The sequence below is a fragment of the Bidens hawaiensis genome, unplaced genomic scaffold, assembly GCF_021521415.1.
Source record: "Bidens hawaiensis isolate Kalapana, Puna unplaced genomic scaffold, B.hawaiensis_p1.1 tig00048746_1, whole genome shotgun sequence".
NCBI classification, from domain to species: Eukaryota; Viridiplantae; Streptophyta; class Magnoliopsida; order Asterales; family Asteraceae; genus Bidens; species Bidens hawaiensis.
The window spans coordinates 13,972-37,650 of record NW_027506089.1 but is presented as its reverse complement, the minus strand read 5'-3'; the positions used below and the strand labels follow the sequence as shown (position 1 = coordinate 37,650).

Sequence of the window (23,679 nt, the reverse complement as noted above, 5' to 3'; positions counted from 1 at the left end):
ACTTAATTGAACAAATATTTATGTTCATGCTCGTTTATTTAAAAATGGACATTTATATTCGTTTGTTTAAAATCTAAACGAACATAACTGAACGAAGATAAAAAAAAACATGTATGAACAAATGTAAATGAACACAAACAAGCATATACGAACTTAAATGAAAACACCTAAATGAACACAATTAACAAATATAAAACCTTTAAGCATATGACCAATCTAGATAATATTTAATTATTTTCTATTAACACATAAACGAACATAAATGAACATAAATAAACGAACATTCATGAACATAAATGAACGAACGAAACATGTGTTCATGTGCATTCGTTTAATTAAACGAACACAAGTTTTTTGTTCAAGTTCGTTCGTTTATTAAATAAACCAACATAAACGAATTTCCCGCCGAACGGTTCACGAATGTTCACCGAACGTTCGGTTCGTTTACTGGCCTAAATTTGCACATGGAATCTCATTCCATCAAAACCATTCCTTCCCAACTCCCTTCTTTTTTTTCATTTCATTCCTCCTTTACCCTACTTTCTCAACAACACTACCACCTAACAACCACCACCACCACCACTGGCATCACCACCAACTCCGCCGACACCACCACCGCCGCCACCACCATTTTCGTCGCCGGAGCTTCCACCGTCGCCATTGTAGGGGTTTTTTCTTTTTGGTTAAAACGTATTTTGAGATATGAGTGTTTTTATTATTTCTACAAATTTTTTTGGATACCAAACAATAAAAATTAATAATTGATTTCATTCCTATAGGTTAATCAAACAAGACAAATGAATGGTAATGATTCATTTCATTCCCTTGTCCATTCCATTTCTTCTCCCATTTCATTCCCCCTTCATTCCATTACCTCCAACCAAACATACCTGTAGGGGTATGGTACTAAACCCTAAATTTATTATATTTGGCTTATTTTATTATATGGACTAATACAATGTTATTGGGCTGAGGGGGTTTTGTGGAGGTAACCCTAACTGGGCTAGGCCCATTAGGGTACCATGATGGTGGCCATGAGACTCTATATAAGGAGGTCTCCACCTCCTTATTGAGGGTCATGCTCAATAAGAGCCACCACCACTTTTTTGTGTCTGTGAACAAGAAATCCTCAGGATATCTTAGCAGTCACCTCCACACCTCCAAAAAGCCATCACAGGTCTCAAGCACAGCCGAGAAGAAGATCAAGACGTGGTCCGTTCATCTCGAAAATCCGTGGAAACATCGTCATGGATCAGGTTAGATTCATTTCGTGCTTCGACATTGGCGCCATCCGTGGGACGGCAACGAACTACCCTTCGATCTTCATCTCGGCTGTCGGATCTCTCCCAGGAAAAACCCAGATCTGGAAGTTTACAGAAAAAGGGCTTCAAGGCTTGTTCTATTAAAGCTCAAAAAGATCCATAGATCTAAAAAGAGGCTTCCAGATCTGTGCAAAAAGAAACGGCCTGATTCGAATGATCAGGTCTCCGGATCTGTGATGGTTTTAAATCTGCTCCGGGCTTCAGATCTATCTAGGTCTGATTTACAGATCTAGGTCTAGATTACAGACCTGGATTTTAGGTCTAAAGTTGCAGATCTGACTCTAAAATTGCAGATCCAGAAATTACCAGACTTCCGCCGCCATGTACGCGCGCCCGCGGATTCTCACTCCGCAGCCGTGCATGTGCCGCCGCGGAAACCACCATCTGGGTTTTGCGCAAAAGACCTCCGCCATGCACGCACACTCACGAGTCACCACTCCATCGCCGTGCATGCGCGCATCAGGCCCCGCGCCAAACTTAAAGGTTGGGAATCCTCATATCCCATATGGCTACGCGCCAAACTTCAAGGTTGGGAATCCTCATAATATCCCGTATGGCTACGCGCCAAACTTCAAGGTTGGGAATCCTCATAATATCCCCTATGGCTACGCGCCAAACTTCAAGGTTGGGAATCCTCATAATATCCCATATGGCTACGCGCCAAACTTCAAGGTTGGGAATCCTCATAATATCCCGTATGGCTACGCGCCAAACTTCAAGGTTGGGAATCCTCATAATATCCCCTATGGCTACGCGCCAAACTTCAAGGTTGGGAATCCTCATAATATCCCCTATGGCTACGCGCCAAACTTCAAGGTTGGGAATCCTCATAATATCCCGTATGGCTACGCGCCAAACTTCAAGGTTGGGAACCCTCATAATATCCCCTATGGCTACGCGCCAAACTTCAAGGTTGGGAACCCTCATAATATCCCGTATGGCTACGCGCCAAACTTCAAGGTTGGGAATCCTCATAATATCCCGCATGGCTACGTGCCAAACTTCAAGGTTGGGAATCCTCATAATATCCCGTATGGCTACACGCCAAACTTAAAGGTTGGGAATCCTCATACCACATGCTCATGCACAACATATGCTCACGCATCACATATGCTCACGCATATTACACATGCTTACGCATCACATGCTCACACATATCACAGTCTACGCGCACGCGCATGCAACATCTGCGCGTGGCGCGGGACATAAAGTAGCTCGTAAGCCGCCTCACGCGCAAGCTCCACTATTATTCATACAGCTCATAAGACGCCTCGCGCGTAAGCTGTTATTATTATTACAGCTCATAAGACGCCTCGCGCGTAAGCTGTTATTATTCTTATAGCTCATAAGACGCCTCGCGCGTAAGCTGTTATTATTATTACAGCTCATAAGACGCCTCGCGCGTAAGCTGTTATTATTCTTATAGCTCGTAAGACGCCTCGCGCGCAAGCTGTTATTATTCTTTTAGCTCGTAAGACGCCTCACGCGCAAGCTCTATTATTATAGCTCGTATGCCGCCTCACGCGCAAGCTTCATTATTCTTACAGTCCGTAAGTCGCCTCACGCGCAGGCTTTATTATTCATACAGCTCATAAGACGCCTCGCGCGCAAGCTGTTATTATTCTTATAGCTCGTAAGACGCCTCGCGCGCAGGCTTTATTATTCATACAGCTCATAAGACGCCTCGCGCGCAAGCTGTTATTATTCTTATAGCTTGTAAGACGCCTCGCGCGCAAGCTTTTATTAATCATACAGCTCATAAGACGCCTCGCGCGCAAGCTGTTATTATTCTTATAGCTCGTAAGCCGCAACTCGCGCAAGCTCTATTATTATAGCTCGTAAGCCGCCTCACGCGCAAGCTTCATTATTCTTATAGCCCGTAAGTCGCCTCACGCGCAGGCTTTATTATTCATACAGCTCATAAGACGCCTCGCGCGCAAGCTGTTATTATTCTTATAGCTCGTAAGCCGCAACTCGCGCAAGCTCTATTATTATAGCTCGTAAGCCGCCTCACGCGCAAGCTTCATTATTCTTACAGCCCGTAAGTCGCCTCACGCGCAGGCTTTATTATTCATACAGCTCATAAGACGCCTCGCGCGCAAGCTGTTATTATCTTATAGCTCGTAAGACGCCTCGCGCGCAAGCTTTTATTATTCATACAGCTCGTAAGACGCCTCGCGCGCAAGCTTTTATTATTCATACAGCTCATAAGACGCCTCGCGCGCAAGCTGTTATTATTCTTATAGCTCGTAAGTCGCCTCACGCGCAAGCTTTATTATTCTTATAGCTCGTAAGTCGCCTCTCGCGCAAGCTTCATTATTATTCTCATAGCTCGTAAGTCGCCTCACGCGCAAGCTTCATTATTCTTATAGCTCGTAAGCCGCAACTCGCGCAGGCTCTATTATTATAGCTCATAAGCCGCCTCACGCGCAAGCTTCATTATTTTTACAGCTTGTCACCATCATGGGGAAAACCTCCCAAAACTCAGACAATAAAGACAAGGCCAAAGAAAAGGGAAAAAACCGCCTCACACCTTATAAAGTCCAGCGCTCCACCTAGACGCTTGCGCGCCTAGGAGCAACACTGGACTTGGGGGGCTTGTAGGGGTATGGTACTAAACCCTAAATTTATTATGTTTGGCTTATTTTATTATATGGACTAATACAATGTTATTGGGCTGAGGGGGTTTTGTGGAGGTAACCCTAACTGGGCTAGGCCCATTAGGGTACTATGATGGTGGCCATGAGACTCTATATAAGGAGGTCTCCACCTCCTTATTGAGGGTCATGCTCAATAAGAGCCACCACCACTTTTTTGTGTCTGTGAACAAGAAATCCTCAGGATATCTTAGCAGTCACCTCCACACCTCCAAAAAGCCATCACAGGTCTCAAGCACAGCCGAGAAGAAGATCAAGACGTGGTCCGTTCATCTCGAAAATCCGTGGAAACATCGTCATGGATCAGGTTAGATTCATTTCGTGCTTCGACAATACCCTTAACGATTGTTTTCGAACATCTTCCATTCCATTGAAAGAGAAATTTCAAAATCAAAACAAGTAAACCATTTTACAAAATAGGTAATGAAAACTGGAATAGCCAAATGGCTAATTGGGTGATAAAAAAAACATATGAAATATCCTTTTTATCACGATAATCTCGTCGATGATTATCTTGATCAAAATGTTTATTACAATTGGTTATTACATTAACATTGTATTTACTACTTTAATAAGTTTTCATCCTATGATTACTATATAACATAAGCATGTTCATGAGTAATAACATCAAAATCTTTCTACAATCTCTTGTTTATAACACGATATCCGCATGTTTGACTCAATAAATTGGAACCTAGTAGCTACGGTTTTGTGTAGAGTTGATGAGCCACTCGAGATCGACTCACTAATAGCTTGAATCAAGCCAAGCTTAATCGAGCTCGATCCTAAATAAGTTCGCTTAATAAACGAGCCTAGACCCAAACCCGGGCGTTACTTATCAAGCTGAAAGCCAAAACGAGCATCATTTATATGATCTTAGTTTAATATTTAGCAATATATTAAAATAAAACTAATATAATATATAAAATTACAACAATCGGGTTGGGTGGTTCGGTTCTGGTAGGTTGTCAGTTCTTTCAACAACGTTATATTACATTGTTTTTGAATATATAAGATGGTAAACGAATATAACACATGCACAACCACATATTTAAAAGACAATCAAAAACAAATATTAGAAGGTTAGGTAGCCATCACCAGCTCGTTATACCATTAAAACCGAACCGACCAACTTGCTTTGGTACTACTAGTTTCAACAGTTTATAATCAACCCTAAGGCTATCCGCTCTGGTGGGGGGCATCAAAGCCCATCCACCATGCCACGTCATCGCCTCGTAAAAAACGGGGCATCGAAGCCCGCCCCGCGATGGTTTAATGCCCCTTGGGCGCCCCTATATATATGTGTGTGTGTGTATGTGAGAGAGGAGAGAGAGAGAGAGCCCTCACCGTGCCGGCCGTCCCCTTCACGCCTCTCCCCTCCGCACCCCCGGGCGGTGTACGGCGCCCACTGCGCCCCGTTTCTCCACCTTTAGTGTCCCATAGCAGATAGCCTAAAGTCTCCATCTTTTTGTATGACATTATTAAAGGTGGGTTGATATGGGCCCACTTATAAACGTTTTGAATATAATTGATGGCAAATAAATATAACAAATATACACAACTGCATATTAAAAGGACGAAGCACACAAATTAGAACAAATCACAAGAACATATTGTAGGAAACCGTTCGTGTATAAAAATAAAACACTTTTAATAAAATGATTACAATACAAGGAATCAAACCTATCTAGGAAAGCAAGTAAATTACAATACAAATTACACCGGAAAAAATCAAAATTACAATACAATTGAAATAAAATAATGCAAGAAAGGTGTAGAAGAAGAATGGTGTAGTAGTCTTTGTGGCCGAGGATCATGTTTTACACGGGGCCCTTAAAACAAATTCTGGGTCTCTCCTCGTTTTGTTTCCCAGGGTACAACGGCCTAAGCAATATGTACTGCCGGGGAGGGCTCTAGCACCCGAATAGTACCTTAAAGAAAATGATGAAGATGATCAAGAATGTTGGAATTTTTTAAAGGAGAAAGTTAGAGAAAACACAAGAGAGAATGTGTTAATTTTTTGTGTTTTTTGTGTGTCTATAACCAAGGAGCTCCCTTGGTATTTATACTAGTAGAAAGTTGAAACCATTCAACCATCATTAACTAAAACTTTAGTTTTTTGACCAAATTAAAGGAACCATTAACCAAAACTTTAATTTTTTTGATCAAATTAAAGGACATTTTAATGACTTTGACTAATTGACTAACAACCTTGAATAAAATAATTCAAAGTTTAAACATATATATTTTTTCATAAAAATTTTCCAACAATCCCCTACATGTGAAAACAAAACTTATTCATTTCCACATATTTTCCAACATCCCTCACATGTGAAAACAAAACTCATTCATTTTCACATTGAGATCAATCCATACATGCAAGTTTCTTAGATCCAATTCAACGGTTGAGCATTGCAGGATAGGTAGATGTTACCCTTTGAACCTTCCTTTGTGAAGCATACTTAGTCTCTTAGTGGTGTGTAGACACGATGTCTTTGAACATACCCCCATTTATGTAGACGACAATACACTTCACACAACTCTCTCCCTGGTCTGGCCAACCCCTCACTGTCGTGTCCTATTATGGTCCTAGCCTGGTTCTGGGAGAGCTCTAGGATTTTTGCCCCAAAATCCATTCGAACCGACCCTAGTTCTCTCTCACATAGGTGATTCTCGCTCGAATCATTAAAAGCAATAGGTTTGTTGATTTCCACAAATCATTAACCTTTATCATGCTTATCCTTACAACATGTGTCACTAATTAGAATGGACTAGGACGCGCGTGCACGCAACGCCCTTTAGTTTGGTTTGGGGTACTCCCCCACAGTGACCACCCTTGGCTTCATGATTAAATTGTCCTATTGAACCTAGATCTTGGGATCTCCAGTCAACTAGGTTAGGTTTCCCTCATGTCCCCTTTTCCTATGGGCTTTAGTCCCATTCCTTTTGACGACTTGTTAACTAACTCTTTGCTTAAGCCTTTTGTTAACGGGTCTGCAATGTTATCTTTTGACTTCACATAGTCAATCGTGATAACACCCGTTGTGAGTAGTTGTCGTACCGTGTTATGTCTACATTGAATATGCCTTGATTTGCCGTTGTACATCATGCTATGGGCTTTACCAATCGCTGATTGATTGTCACAATGTATGCAAATAGCCGACAAAGGCTTTGGCCATATTGGAATATCTTCCATAAATTGACGTAGCCATTCCGCCTCTTCACCACATTTATCCAAGGCGATAAACTCCGATTCCATCGTGGATCTAGCTATAACCGTTTGCTTAGAAGACTTCCACGCAATAGCTGCACCACCAAGTGTGAATACATATCCACTTGTTGATTTAGAATCTTTTATATCCGAAATCCAATTTCCATCACTATATCCTTCGATCACAGCTGGATCTCGATTATAATGGAGTCCATAGTCTCTTGTGTATCTTAAGTACCTTAGAACCCGTGTTATACTTTTCAAATGTTCCACGCTCGGATTACTAGTATATCTACTTAGCCTACTCACGGCATAAGCTAGATCGGGTCGACTGCATGTCATAAGATACATTAGACTACAAATAATTCTTGAGTACTCTAACTGAGCAACACCCTCGCCTCTATTTTTAGATAGATGGTGGGTCGTATCAATTGGAGTTGACGCGACACGCGTGTCATCCTTATTGAATTTCTCAAGAATTTTATCCATATAGCGAGATTGACTCAAGATAAGACCATTTTGGGTTCTAGTAATTTGAACCCCAAGAATCAGGTCCGAGAGACCCAAGTCTTTTATGTCAAACCTTGCTTTCAACATATCTTTTGTAGATTTAATCATAGTATCATTACTCCCAATGATAAGCGTATCATCTACATAAAGACACAAAATCACATAACCTCCTGGCGTGTCCTTCACATAGACACATTTGTCACACTCGTTTATTTTGAAACCATTGTCAAGCATGACATGATCAAACTTTAAGTGCCATTGTTTTGGAGCTTGCTTCAAACCATACAATGATTTGACTAGTTTACATACTTTGCCCTCTTTCCCTGGAGCGGAGAAACCCTCGGGTTGCTCCATGTAAATCTCTTCATCTAAATCGCCATTTAGAAATGCGGTTTTTACATCCATTTGGTGAATTTCCAAATTTCGTAAGGCCGCAATTGCAAGAACCAACCTTACCGGTCGACTTTTTGAAATGGACAATCAACTTTTTCTTATTGACCTTGAAATACAAGGGTTAGAACTGAGGTTATTCGTGTGACCGGCGAGTAAGTATCAAAATAGTCTAGACCTTCTTTTTGTCTATACCCTTTGATCACTAACCTTGCCTTGTATTTAACAATACTTCCATTGGCTTTCATATTCCTTTTGAATATCCAACGATATTCAAGGGGTTTACAACCCGGCGGAAGATCTACTAACTCCCAAGTATGATTTTTCAATATAGAATCTATCTCGTTCTCAATTGCTTCTTTCCATTGAGGTGATTCCGCGGAGGTAACCGCCTCGCGGTAGGTATTGGGCTCACCTTCAACCATGTAGCTCACGAAATCAGGACCGAAGGATTTTTCAATCCTTGGTCTTTTGCTTCGTCTAAGCTCATCTTCCTCAATTTCAGGTCGTTCATGTCTCTCATCATGAATAGTATCATCAATCGCTCTTGATGTACTTGCTTCATCAACCGCTCTTGATGAACTCGCATGTGTTTTCCTTAAACAGGGAAACGCATTTTCGAAAAAACCATTAGTCCTCCACTCAACAATAGTGCCTTCATGTATATTGGGATTCTTGGACTCAAGTACAAGAAACCTATGCACATTACTATGGTGTGCATATCCAATGAATATACAATCCACGGTTTTAGGTCTTATCGTTAGTGCCTTTGGTGGCGGAATCGTCACCTTGGCAAGGCACCTCCACACTCGAATGTATTTGTATGAAGGTTTTTTACCCTTCCATAACTCATACGGATTTACGTCCGTTTTCTTGTGGGGTATCTTATTCAAAATATAATTGGCCGAGAGAATAGCCTCCCCCTACAAGTCATAGCTCACGCCCGAGCTAATCAACATGACATTCATCATCTTTTTATTGTACGGTTCTTTCGTTCCGCAATGCCATTTGATTGTGGAGAATAAGGTGGGGTACACTCATGTATTATGCCACTTTTTGCGCATATTTCCGCAAATGGTGAAACATATTCACCACCCCTATCACTTCGCAAAGTTTTTATTCTCCGTTTTTGTTGATTTTCAACCTCATCTTTATACAATATAAGCTTGTCTACTGCTTCATCCTTACTTTTAAGTAAGTGTACATGGCAATACCGAGTACTATCATCAATGAACGTGATGAAATACTTATTTCCACCTCTTGTGGGAGTGGCTTTTAAATCGCACACATTGGTGTGGATTAAATCAAGGGGTTCGGTTATTCGTTGAACCAATTTGAAAGGCTTTCTCGTTAGTTTGGATTCAACACATGTTTCGCATTTATATTTTGAATCGATTTTAAAACATGGAATGCTATTTAATTTAATTAAACGTCGAATTGAATTAAAATTTACATGTCCTAGTCTACCATGCCAAACACAAGAATTAGAATTTGACGACTCAATCATGTAAATAGAAGTTGCAATTTTCTTCATAGAATTTTTTACAACAATTACATTCAATTTGAACATAGCATTGTCGGCATAACCCTTGCCGACAAACATTCCATTTTTCGATAAAATAAATTTATCCAATTCAATCACCAAGCGAAATCCGTGCTTGTTGAGCATCCATCCCGAGACAAGATTCTTGCGAATCTCGGGAATATAGAGAACTTTGATCAACGTGAGCTCCTTGCCAGAAGTCCACTTCAAGACCACATTGCCTTCCCCCATGATGTCCGCAGTCGCTTTATTCCCCATGTAAAGCTTCTGGTCACCCGCCGCCTCTTTGAAATTCTTAAAGAGTTGTTTGTCGCCGTAAACATGGCGGGTTGCGCCGGTGTCAACGTACCACCCTTTGGGAGCGTCTCCCACAACGTTGACTTCCTCAATGAAAGCCGCTTCCTCGGTAATCATCGCCACAAGAGGAGTGCCATCCTCGTCCACCAAATGCGCGCGCTCGCGCTTTGGTTTCTTGCACTGGTTCGCTCGGTGCCCCATCTTGTTACAGTTGTAACATGGTCCTTGGAAAGGCGGAGGCTTCTTTTTCACAGCCCCTTTCTTCACGCCAAGGTCCACTTTCGCTTTCCCTTTGTTACCTTTACCTTTGCCCTTGTTGCCCCCTTTGGAGGATTGACCGTAGTCGACTAAGTTAGCCTTGGCAGAAACTTCCACTAGGCTACCTTTTTGAGCTCTTTTATTGTCTTCTTATATCCGAAGTCGAACAATAAGATCATCAATGGTCATCTCCTTTCGCTTGTGTTTAAGATAATTCTTAAACTTAACCCAACTAGGAGGCAATTTTTCAATCATCGCTACCACTTGAAATGTCTCACTAAGTGTCATTCCCTCAGCAAAGATGTCGTGAAGTATAACTTGCAACTCTTGGACTTGACTAATTACAGTCTTAGAGTCAACCATTTTATAGTCCAAGAAACGGGCGAAAACAAATTTCTTTGTTTCGCATCCTCCGTTTTGTACTTTTTGTCTAAAGACTCCCATAATTCTTTGGCAGACTTTATTGAAGAGTACACGTTATACAACGCGTCAACTAAACCGTTTAACACATAGTTTCGACATAAGAATTCCGAATGCTTTCACGCATCTACCGTACTCAAAGTTTGAGCGTCGGTCTCCCCCCTCCGTGTTAGTGGCTAGGGGAGCGGATTCTGTCAAGAACCTCACAAAGTTCAAGGTGGTCAAATAGAAGAACATCTTCTGTTTCCACCGTTTAAAGTGCAACCCGAGAACTTCTCGGGTTTTTCAGCGTGATTAGCCATGGTAGTCGCTCCTACCATAACGGACAAACACGTACCGGTAACCTTGCTCGATGATGGTGATGCCATTTTTTCTGAAAAATAAACTATGCTAAGTTAGTTTTTTGGAAATATTAATAGTGGTCGCTCCCACTAAATTAAAGTTACGCAAAACTTTTTAATCCGAACTCTTGAATTAACCCACCGAAGGTGTTCTAAGTCCAACTTTGAAGGGACCAAACAATGGGTTTTTCCAACAGTTTAGCGTTAAAAGATCCGAATTGTAACCGGTTTCCGTTTCTACAAAGTCGGTCCTTTGAATAGAAACGGAAAAAAATGTTTTTTAAAAACACAATCGCGTGAAACAAAACTAGTTTGAGTCACACGAGAATGTTTTGAATACACGAACGGTATTTAAAAAAAAATTGTTTTAAGGTTGTAGGAAACCGTTCACGTATAAAAATAAAACACTTTTAATAAAATGATTACAATACAAGGAATCAAACCTATCTAGGAAAGCAGGTAAATTACAATACGAATTACACCGGAAAAAATCAAAATTACAATACAATTGAAATAAAATAATGCAAGAAAGGTGTAGAAGAAGAATGGTGTAGTAGTCTTTGTGGCCGAGGATCGTGTTTTATACGGGGCCCTTAAACAAATTCCGGGTCTCTCCTCGTTTTGTTTCCCAGGGTACAACGGCCTAAGCAATATGTACTGCCGGGGAGGGCACTAGCACCCGAATAGTACCTTAAAGAAAATGATGAAGATGATCAAGAATGTTGGAATTTTTTAAGGAGAAAGTTGGAAAAAACACAAGAAAGAATGTGTTAATTTTTTGTGTGTCTACAACCAAGGAGCTCCCTTGGTATTTATATTAGTAGAAAGTTGAAACCATTCAACCATCATTAACCAAAACTTTAATTTTTTGACCAAATTAAAGGAACCATTAACCAAAACTTTAATTTTTTTGACCAAATTAAAGGACATTTTAATGTCTTTACTAATTGACTAACGACCTTAAATAAAATAATTAAAAGTTTACACATATATATTTTTTCCACAAAAATTTTCCAACACATATAACAAGAGCAGCATAATGACAATAATTCCCCTTTAACACTAGTCAACAAAGTGCAGTTATATAAAGAAACATTACAAAAGCATTAACCCGTAAAAAAAATATTAACAAAACAATGGATTGTTAGGTCGGTTTGGGTCGTACCCGTTGCACACTCCAACAAATTACAAGCAAATGACCCATATAGATGCAAACTAAAACAAAAGTTGAGCTAATAAGTTCTGTTTCTTACAGACTTATTTACTCTACTGTATGATTTCAATTTGAAATACACATTTGTGAAGCTTGTATCAATTTGAGATGGCAACTAATAGTAAAAATAAAGCTAACCTCGTGTGCATTGTCTTCTTTTACTGCTCTTTAGTTGCTTGTTTATCACAAATCTGTGCATTCAAGCCATATGATCATGTGCACAGATTGTTTTCATATTTTGCTCGCTATCAAAATGTTGTCCTACAATTACTTGTTAAAAGCGTTTATTTACTCCACCGCATGATTTTAGTTTGACATACATTATTGTTCTTAAAATATATTTTGCCTAATCGTTTTTTTTCCATAAAATACATTATCTTTTCTTAAATTTCCAAACGGTTCGGTTTTAGTTTACGATAATACAAGATCACTCTAACAGTTTGATGTAAATTTTTATGTCAAACCGTCAAAACCGGACCATGAACATCCTTGATTGCATGCAGTAGCTAGATACTCAATAAAACCTCAGATATTGTGTTTCAGTAACTTATTTGACTGTTTGTTTTAGCTTTGGCGTTCCTAATTTGTGGTAAATTTCATCAAGATAGTGAAATTGAGAGATAAAGAGAGAAAGAGGTACCTATAGCAGCTTGTATCGATGAACACAGGAACTCAATTGCTTCAATTCGAACTAGAACTCTTTGATTTTGGTGTTCGATTTGCTTAAGAAGGAACGAAGACGGCAGAGAGGGCCGATGATTTGCTTCAATTTCTTCGATTTTCTTAGGCCAAGTGTAATGGGGCGGCAATTATGTCGATTTTGGGCAACATTCAAGAGGAACACCCCCTCCCCCTCGGGGGCGATAAGAGGGGCGACCGGGGGGGGGGGGGGGACAGTTTGAAGATTATTATTATTTTATGTGATGTGTGTGTGTGTGTGTGTGTATAACCATTACACCCTAAAACAAAAATTCCCCATTTGCTGACTAGGCGTCACATGTCAAAAATCGTCCAATATTGTAGCCCCTTCACTACACATAGCCTTAGAGAGAGCGAATGAACCCTAGAAAGAAGAGCTGGAGAAGTAAAAAGGGCAGGTGAAAGCACGATGTAGTTGAGATAGGGAGGGCTACAGTAGCTTTTCATATTTAAAAAGTTACTGTAGCATATTTTCATTAAATAGAGTTAGTCATACCAACACGGGATAGGATAAAGTGAATAAATGGAAGTTTTCTTTAAACTATAGAGATAGGCTGTGCTTTGATGGATGAAATGAGAATGCTCTAAAAATAATTATATATGTTGACAATTCGTCTACGGGAGTAGACGTGCACAAAAAAACCGGTTCCGGAACCTAACTGGTGGAACCGAACCGGAACCGGTTCCAGTTCCAACCCGGTTGGTACAATACCCGGTTTGGGTATTTTTGTACCCGAAAATCGTACCCGGTTCTCCTATTTGTATGTCAGTATCGGTTCCAACCCGGTTCCTACCCGGTTCTTAATTGGAACCGGTTCGGTTCGTACCTGGAAAAACCGGTTCCGACGGGTTTTTTTTGAAGGGTCAAACAAAAGTCAAACTAGCCGTTGGAACCGGTTCCAACGGTAATATAGCCGTTGGAACCGGTTTTTGAGACAATAGATCCGTTGGAACTGGTTCCAACGGTAATATAGCCGTTGGAACCGGTTTTTGATGCCCAAACCTATATATAACTTGTTTCCACCACTTGTTTCACCACCAAACTCAAAAACAAACTAAAATACTACTCCTTTAGCAAACCCGTTCCTTTACCCGACCATCAAACTAAATATTATTATGGCACCCATCAAAAAAACTAACAAGAAGGCTAAGAAGAGTGTTTTTGTTGCCCCCGTTCCTGTTACAGAGGACCCAAGGGTTGTTACGGTAGTCAACCATAACCGCAACCAAGACATATGGAAGAATTGGGATTTGATTGTGGATGACGAAGGTTATCAAAAGGCTCGTTGCAAACTATGTGGTTCAATATTAAAGCACGATTCCAACTCTACTTTGAGAAAGCACATCGAGAAGCCATATTGCAAGGCGTTGAAAGAGATTGGCACGACCGATCAAATTGACTTGGGTAAAGATGGTACACTATTTCGTTACAACACGACTCAAGTTCAAGATAGAATGGCAAAGTTCGTTATTCAACGAGGTTTGCCGTTTAACCACTTTGATGACCCGGAGTTGACGTCGTTGATTCGCGAAACTCTACAACCGAGATACACACATGTAAGTCGTACTACCTTAAGACGTCATTGTATCAGGTTGTGGGAGTGTGCTAAAAAGAGTTAATCGAGTCTTTTCATTCTTTAGAAGCCATGATTAGTTTAACTACCGATGTTTGGTTGGCACCACACGGGTTGCCCGAATCATACATATGTGTCACCGCTCATTGGGTTGATCCGGTGACATGGCAATTGATGAAACGCACCATCGCTTTTGAAAACTTCCCGTTCCCACATACCGCCGAAAAATTGTTTGAATTACTTGATGAAGTTATAACGACTTACAACTTGAGAAATAAAATATTTTCGATTTCGTTTGACAACGCTTCAAACAATACTAAGGCGGCTGAAAAATTTATCATTAAATATTCACCACCTTGTTTCGGGGATTTTTTTCATGTCCGATGTGTTGCACATATCATCAACTTGGTTGTTCAAATAGGTCTTGACAATGAAAACATTTGTGATGATTTAAAATACTTTAGACTTATGTTACAAGATGTCTTCAAAAGTGGTAAAAGAAGACATCTTGAATATAAGAACTATTGCAAGTCGGTTGAAAGAAAGTATTTGGGGCCGAATTGGGACGTTCCAAACCGTTGGAACTCAACTTGTCATATGTTAAAGTGTGCTTTTGCCCAACGCCAAACTTTACAAGCTTTTCATAACAATCTTGTTGAAGAACGCGAGGCCGATATGTTTCCGGAAAGTGTTTGGGTCCAAGTCGGTTATTTATTGGAGTATCTTGACGTGTTCAAAAAGTCAACAACAAAATTATCGGGAGTCTATTACCCTACTAGTTGTTGGGGTTTGCAAGAATTGTACTATATGTCTTGTGTTTTTAAAAGCTTTGCGGAGAAGAACAAACTCTTCGAAAATATTGTTGCGGTGATGAAAGAAAAGTTCATAAAATATTTTGAAAACATACCGCCGGTCTTTACTTGTGCCGCCGCATTAAACCCCTATTGGAATGTTAATGGGGTTGAAACAACGATTGAGGAAATATTCGACAACTTATGTATGCACGAAATTGACCCGAAGTTGTCGACGGAAGCGAAGGACAAGTTCAACAAAAACCTTCAAGACCTTTATGACCATTATTTTCAAATGTATGGTCCAAGCACGAGATCGTCTTTTGTGAAAAAAACAACAACTAGTAGGCCGTGCAATGACCCACTTATAAACTTGATGAATGGGATTCGTGAATCGGCATCTAAGAGGCAAAAAGGAAACACACCAAGTAGCGAACTTGGTCGATATAGTGGAGCAAACTATGTTGAGGGCGCAACGGTCGACGAAATTCGCAATATTGATTTGTTGGCTTGGTGGAAAGGTAAACAAAACGAATTTCCCATTCTATCCGCCATGGCTCGTGATTTGCTTGCCGTACAAGCCTCAATGGTTGCTTCCGAATCGGTTTTTTCTCTTAGTGGGAGGGTGTTATCTATGCGAAGAACAAAACTAACTCCCGAGTCTCTAGAGGTTTGCATTTGCCTAAAGGACCATTTGGATGCGGTGGATCGTGTACAACACAAGGCGAACTTTGAAGACGAAATACTAATAGAGCGTCATATTCATGATGAGGAGGCGGAGGATGGGGTTTCTTCCGATAACGAAGACGAGGGTGAAGACGAGAATGAAGACGAAGAAGAGTTGTAATTATTTGTTTTGGTAAAATTATTTGTAACTTGTTCAACTAATATTTAGTTTTGATTTGTTTTATTATAATTACTTTTGTTACTCATAATTAATTTTTGTTACTTTTTTAATAACGTCGAACATTTTATTTATTTAAAAAATAACTATTACAAACATTATTAAAACATAAACGATACTAAACATAACAACTAAAACATAAAAAACAAAGTCCGTCGTTTTAATCCGGGAATACTTATTTTTAGGTTGTAGAGCCGGACGACTCTCCCACTTCCGTTTTTTTAGCTTCCAACCTTCTTTTCTCTCGACAATACTTACTCGTATGTTTTCGTAATGTCGAGTTGGACCCTGCTTTAAGAAACTTCGAGCAATATTTGCAACGTGCCAACTCATGTGAGTCGGTCATGAGACACAAATCGTAATGAACCCAAACATCGGGGCATCTTGTTGTTTCGATCACCATAACAACGTCATCATTAGTTGCCATTTGTTGTCGGTTTAAGGTTAATTGTGGTTTGGAGTGTGTTTTATAGTTTTGGAATTGGTTTAACAAGTACACAAACAAACCTTGCTATTTATAGTAAGAAAATAACCTATTTGTAGTTAAAAAACCGGTTCCAACGGTCAAAAACGGCTATATAGCCGTTGGAACCGGTTCCTAACGGCTATAATATTTAAATTTAAAAAAAAACCGGTGGAACCGGTTTTTACGTAAAAACCGGTTCCGGTTCATACCCTACCCGGTTCTTAAAAGTTAGCATATCTGGGCATCGGTTCGGGTCGGGAACCGAACCGGTTCTTGATTGGAACCGGTTCCATTTTACAACCCGGTGTGAAAAAACCGGTTTCGAACCGGTTCGGGTTTTCCAGTTGAACCCGATTTGTGCACGTCTATACGGGAGTAGTATTTTATGATTCTCAATAACAAATATCTTTAAACAAAGTAGACACACTAAAATCCAAAACATAAATAACATTACTCTAGAAAGAATAAGGTACGTCAATTTTTGCTATATGTGGTATTAGCGAATCAAGTTTCAAACCTCTCATAAAAGTGTACGTGAAATCTTGCAAGCACGTGTATGATTATAGTACGATGAAATGGTTGTGGATCCACAGGTGATGTCCATTGTCTATCTACAAGTTGTCGGTAGATGTGGTTGGTGATGCCAAATAACGTGTTAATGACAATGGAATATAAAATTAGAGTCAACTGAAATGAATCATATGTAGAAAGAAAATGATTTTGCATTATTATATATCATTGAAACTTTTGAAATTTACAATTGTTTTGCATTCTTTTCTTTCACGAAGGCTTCTTCGCTTAGCGGTACCAAGGTGTTCAAGGTGTTGAATAAGGTTTTGCCTTTTCAACGGAGGAGGGTTAAAATAACGTGGTCGACAAATATGTATAATTTTTAAGTAGCTTTAGAGTGTGCATGACTATGTGTTATTCGGAAAAAAAGATATATAATTTCCTTTATCAAAACACTTGAAGATCGAGACTATTTATCTAGTATTACAAACTGTCATCTTTAAGACTTAATCCTTGAAAACAAAACATCCCGATGCATACACCACGTTTATATAAAATATGTTCACGTTATATATGCATGTATAACGGCACCACTATATACTTATTATATGGCCACGGAAACGCTCGATCTTAGCCACGTAATCAACATATGAGCACTGATGTGTATACTAGTGAAAGCACGAGCTATAAACGTTTGCTATTGAATGCATAAACTACCACAAATTATATGATCAAGATTATATACGTTTTTCTTTTCTCTTTTACTTAATCTAGTCTGTTAATTGAATTCACCAGTGTAAAATGGTGTACTTTAAGGCTGTTGACTATCAAGGGGCTTTAAAGCCCCTCCACGTCATCGTCACGTAAGAAACAGAGCTTCAAAGTCCTTCTCCGTAACGCCCCGTTGTGGTTTTAGCCCCTTTTCCGCCCTATTATACACACACATTGTGTATGAAAAAGTGACCCCCCCCCCCCGCCGGTCTTCGTGAGGCCGCTGCTCCCTTGAGCGCCCCTACAACAGCGCTGGTCTTCGTGAGGCACAATAAACCCTTTGAAAAGCGGGGTGCGACAATAATTATAATAGATCATATATTCAGGATAATTGTGATATATTATAAGTAATCCGACTAAATATTCTATGTAACACAATGGTTAAACTTATAATTTGTCCACTAACCATAAACTTATCCCCAGAATCAACCACAAAAGCAAAAGTTAAGGATAATATCAAAAAAAGCCAAACCACACATGACAGGAACATCAAAGCTTAAATCTTTATATCAAAATCTCATCACAAAGTATATACCAAGGCTTGTATATGCGCCACCATTCATATATCCAGACAACTTATTTTAATCATGTTTTATAACCACAGAATCATCTTTTATCTACTTTTTAATCCTTTTCTGATTCTTCTTTGGACCAGGAACTTCCAATCTTCCAACCAAACAACCACACCGCGCTCGAAAAACAAGAACCGCGCGCCCATTTATCGGCGCCATCTTCTTGAGCTCAGCCTCTAACTCCTTATGATAATCTCTTGGCAACTCAAACAAACCGTTTTTCAACCCGATTCTCCCCAAATTACCACCACCATGTGAACAATTTGATTTACTCGAATTATTGTGCATTTCGAGCTGGATATCGAACTCAGCCGCCTTATGCAGCCCACGACAGCCCGGTTTACCACATTTATGAGATGTGCATATTGTAACAGCCAAAACAGCCATTGATGCACTGAAGATACTAAGGCCTAAACACCCATATATCATGGGGGCTTCAAGAACCTCATCTTTGATTAAAAATAATATCTTTTCAAGAAACTCGAAAGTTCGGAAAAATAAAAGATTTGCAGAGGGGTAAATTAGGAACCCACAAGCACCAATTACAGCAATTAATATGATCAAATCAATCAAAGCAGACGGAGACTGTTCACATGCTGAAATTGGAGTTCTTTTTAAAGATTTATTATGCGAATTATCAACCGGGATTGGATTATGAAAACAGACCATTTGGGTGAACAAAATCAAATTCTGATCAAAACCCGTTTATCTTATCCGGATTAGAAACAAACCCACTAAATTAAAACAAAATCAAATCAAAATCAGATCAACCCAATTTGAAATCAAGAACGATGCAGAACATTAAAAAAACAAAAAAAATCACCTGTGAGGATCAAGATTTGATAGGGGACGGTGACAAGTAATCAATTGAATCAAAACCCAGAAACTGAATCGAATCAATTGAAGGAATTCGATGAGAATTTGATCGGATTTTGGATTGATAAGAGATAGATAAATTGCCGGCTGAAGAGGGTATGAAGAGGCAAGCAAGCAAATAAGAGTGAAGCTTTGGGCTCAAGAGTTTAATTGTGGATTGGGGCTTCTTATGTTAACAATTATGTAAACAAGATTCAATAATTTGTTAATGATAGGTACTTTTTATATGATGGGCCTACTTGGGGCTCACTCTTATAACACATATGAATCAAATATATACTTTCTAGTATTTTATATACAAGTATGCAACATTAGTGATTTATTGATTTGTGCAAATATAAACTATGAATAGGTTTGTTTAATTGGTGTTTGGGATTCTTTATTTTAACTCTTTATAATTTTTCATTAAATTAATAAATTATAAAAGTGTAGCTTATTAACTTTTTCCTTTTACAGCAAAAACAATCTCGAACATCTTTTTCTTTTCCAAAAAGAAGTTATAACTTGGTGAAAATAAGCAATCCTAAATACCCCTTTGTTTCTCAAACCAGTAAACGGGTCAATTGTAGGTTTAGTTGAGGTCGTTAGGTAACAAAATGGATAAATGCTATGAAACTTATTGATTAAAGGGTTCTAATAGGTTAGCACCGTTTATAAATATTGTTATCTCCATCTCTGTCATCGCCTACACGTTGATGTTCGGGTATTTTGTATATATATTAGTGTGTTAATTATGTAGGTTTGTTTAGTATATTGTCAGAACTTTGGTACTTAATACGTGCTTTTGTATTTCAGGTCATTGATCGTTAAAGATGCTAAATTGGAGACTTGTACGAGCATGGAATGATATCTCGGGAATACCGGAGCATAAATTGAAGTCTTAGGAAGTGTTAAAAGGATTCGGAGGAGTTTGGATGAGAAACCTAAAGCCGATGCTAAAACTGAACAAGATGGGTTCACAAAAAGCGACCAGGAAGTAAAACGAGCATATCCTGAGCTAGAAAATGAGTTACGGGACCCATAATATATGGATTTTGGGTTTCTCAACGAGAGGAATCCAAATATGAAGTTATTTTGGACCATCGCGTTTCCTAGACCATGGTGCTGCGCGATGGTTCCCAAAAACGGGAAAGTTAGGGTTTTCATTTAAAACATGTTTTGACGAACCTAATCGATTCCATTCAGTTCCATTCAGTTTCCAGAGCATTTTTTTGAGGAGAATAGCTGCCCACCATCACTTCCATTCATCTCAAGGCCATAGATATGATCCAAATCATCAGAATCGAAGACCGAGAGATGCCGAGACGTGGCTAGATCCTTCGAGTCATACCCGGGATATATAGTTTGTAATCTTTCAGTTTATTTCTCATGTACTAGAACAACTAATTGTAATTGTTTTGATGTTAATCTATGAGTATTGATGTTTAGTATGTTCGTACAATCAGTCGGTTTAGATTTATTTCGATTAGAACGATTAGTTTGTCGATTGCTATAATAATTGCTCATAGAATTGTTTGACCTGTTAATTGCAATAAAGCATACGTTTGCCCTTAGTTGAGTCACACTGGCAGGGACCTTTTGATAACCAGTGTCGTGTGTTAGCGAGCGTGGATGCCTAAGGTTTAACCGGTTAGTCAGTCTGTAGTTGACACGAGATAATTAATCTGTTAGGTTGCATGAGATTGCTGTTAGTTACTTACTTGAATTCTCGGGTGTGATTTGCTTTGTTTATTGAACGAATCTTTGATTAGTTATTTGCTTGTTATTAAAACCCAATCAATTGCTAGTGTGATCAGCACTGTTGACAGTTACTTCATAATTCTAGAAACTAGTTGCACATTACACTGACCACATACTCCTGGTGGATACAATACCTGACTTACCATAGCTACTTAGGTTAATTAGGTTTTTGCATGACTCAAACGACGGCCATCAGTCCCGAATAATACCCCTCGTCACCGACATCCGATTATACGAGATTTTGACCATGTTAGTATTCACACTGAAAACGAAGAAGAGGGGGATGAGGAAGAACGAGGACCAGTGAATGACGGGTTTGAGCAGAGAAATGCAGGTGAGGGTATACAGGTTGAAGAGGTTGATGAGGTTGAGGAACCGATTAGGGTGAGAGGTAACAGGTGGAGGAACAGAAATCCAGACTGAGATGGTGTTGGAAGATATCGGGAGGAACGAAGACAGCCGATTCAGGTTAACCGGGGAGGTTTTGAGGAACCGAGGGCCAGACGAAGGAATTTTGGCCTCCGGTTCGGGGTGTAAACAGTTGATTCAGACCGGCTATCTCAGATGGTGCCTCACCGATTGTCCCACAGGTTCATGTACAGGGACAACCGACATTTAAATCCCGTTCGTCCTACATCAACATAGTTCCCCATTTTCTCGGATTGGGATTTGAAGACCCGTATTCACATTTGTCAGATTTTTAAGCTATTTGCGGGTCTATCGGTGACGGTACGTATGATCAGGATGAGGTTCGGTTGCGGTTGTTCCAGTTTTCACTAAAAGACAAAGTCAAACACTGGTTCAACTCGCTACCGATGCACAGTATAGAGAACTGGGGTGAGATGCAGCAAGTGTTCCTTAACGAGTATTATTCACAGTCGAAGACCATCGAGGCCCGAATGGAGATTAGACACTTTTCACAGTTACCGGGTGAGTTGTTTCATGAGGCTTTTACTTGTTACAAGGAAATGATAAGGAAGTGCCCGCACCATCAGATTGAGTTGTGGGAATTGGTTAAGTGTTTTGTAGACGGGTTGACATATGAAGACAGAAAACATTTAAAAGCTTCGTGTAATAGTCAGTTGTTGAATCAACCCGAGGAAAATGACTGGGAATTTTTGGAATTTATGTGTGAAGATTCTAAGGCAGAGGCAGCTGCAAATCGAAGATGAAAACACGGGGTTACCCGGTCGGTTAAATCAGCCTCAAGCGAGTCAGACAGAATTGCTAAGTTAGAACGAGAACTCGCGGGTTATCGAAAAGAGAAAAAGAAAGAGGTTGGTAAAGTCGGGGTGAAATTCCCGGTTTGTTCAGATTGTGGCGAGTTGAGGCATAAGGTTGAAGATTGCCCTGGGTTTGATGATGACGAGTATACCGACGAGTAGGAAGTCAGTTACGCGTACGGGGATTCCAAGGGCCAAGGGTTCAATTCGAACACTTATCACCCGGGCCTAAGGAATCACCCGAATTTCAGATACGGGAACGCGTCGAGTCAGTCGAACCCGAACTTTCAGGGGTCTAGTCAGAATTGACAGCAGAACAGATACCGCCAGGGTGGTTATCAGCAGGGTTCATACAATCAGAATAACAGTCGGGAGTATAACAGAGACAATTATCGGGGTAACAGTTCATTGGTTAATCAGAATCAAGACCAGCAGAATGGTAATTCAGGTAATTCAGATGAGTCGGTACATTCGAAGTTAGATACGTTGTTGAAGTTGGTGACAGATAATCAGAAAGAGACTCAGAAACAGTTCGAGTTGAGGGATAAGTCTTCAGAGGCGATGTCGAAACATATTGGTCAACTCGCAGCAGATTTCAGAAAAACGCGGGTCAGTTACCGAGCGATACCACAGTAAACTCGCAACACTTCAGTTCAAGTTCAAAAAAAGGAAACAATGTGCACATCAATGCGGTAAGTCTTTTACCTCATTTTGAAATTACTAGTGTTGAAGTTGATTCACCACAGTTTGTTAAGGGGGGGGGGGTGGTGAAAGAGTTTAGTGATGAGAATGATTTTGTTGGTCAAAATAAAACAATTTTCCAAAATGAATCGAAACTAAAAACGCATGAAATGTCTTTTTGTGAAAATTGTACTTGTGAAAAATGTTTAAATGGTAAATTGACCAAGAGCAGAGATGAGGAGGTGGAGGATAATACCACCTCAAGTAAACTCCAAGACCCGGGAGTGCCATTTTTATCAATTCAAATTGGGGAGTTTAAAACTGATCGGGCACTTCTAGATCTTGGAGCATGTGTTAGTATCATGCCTGGCAGTTTATATGATCAGTATGAGTTTGGCCCGTTAGAAAGTGTAAACACCACCGTGGTGTTGGCGGATCAAACTCATACACTCCCTCGGGGCATGGTTACTAATGTAATGGTGCAGGTGGATGGATTTAGCTACCCAGTTGACTTCCTTGTACTTGATTATGCGAAAAGGAATATTAAACAATCTGAAGTCATACTAGGTAGGCCATTCTTTGCCACAGCACATGCAGTAATTGATTGTGCTATGGGAGTTTTGGGAATTAAATGTGGGAACCGTGATAAGCGGTTATTATTATTTGAAAATGCTACTAACCCTTTTATTGACAAGTGTGAATCCTTGAGC

At 39.8% G+C, this 23,679-nt stretch overlaps 1 protein-coding gene across 1 annotated transcript; it reads right to left on the bottom strand.

Annotated features, from left to right (window-relative positions):
• Window positions 1-18,494: 18,494 nt before the first annotated feature.
• On the bottom strand, window positions 18,495-19,367 carry LOC143616667 (uncharacterized protein At5g19025-like). The gene has a single exon (XM_077089431.1). It carries the CDS (start codon window positions 19,116-19,118, stop codon window positions 18,495-18,497), a length of 624 nt encoding a protein of 207 aa, XP_076945546.1. The 5' UTR covers window positions 19,119-19,367.
• Window positions 19,368-23,679: the final 4,312 nt, after the last annotated feature.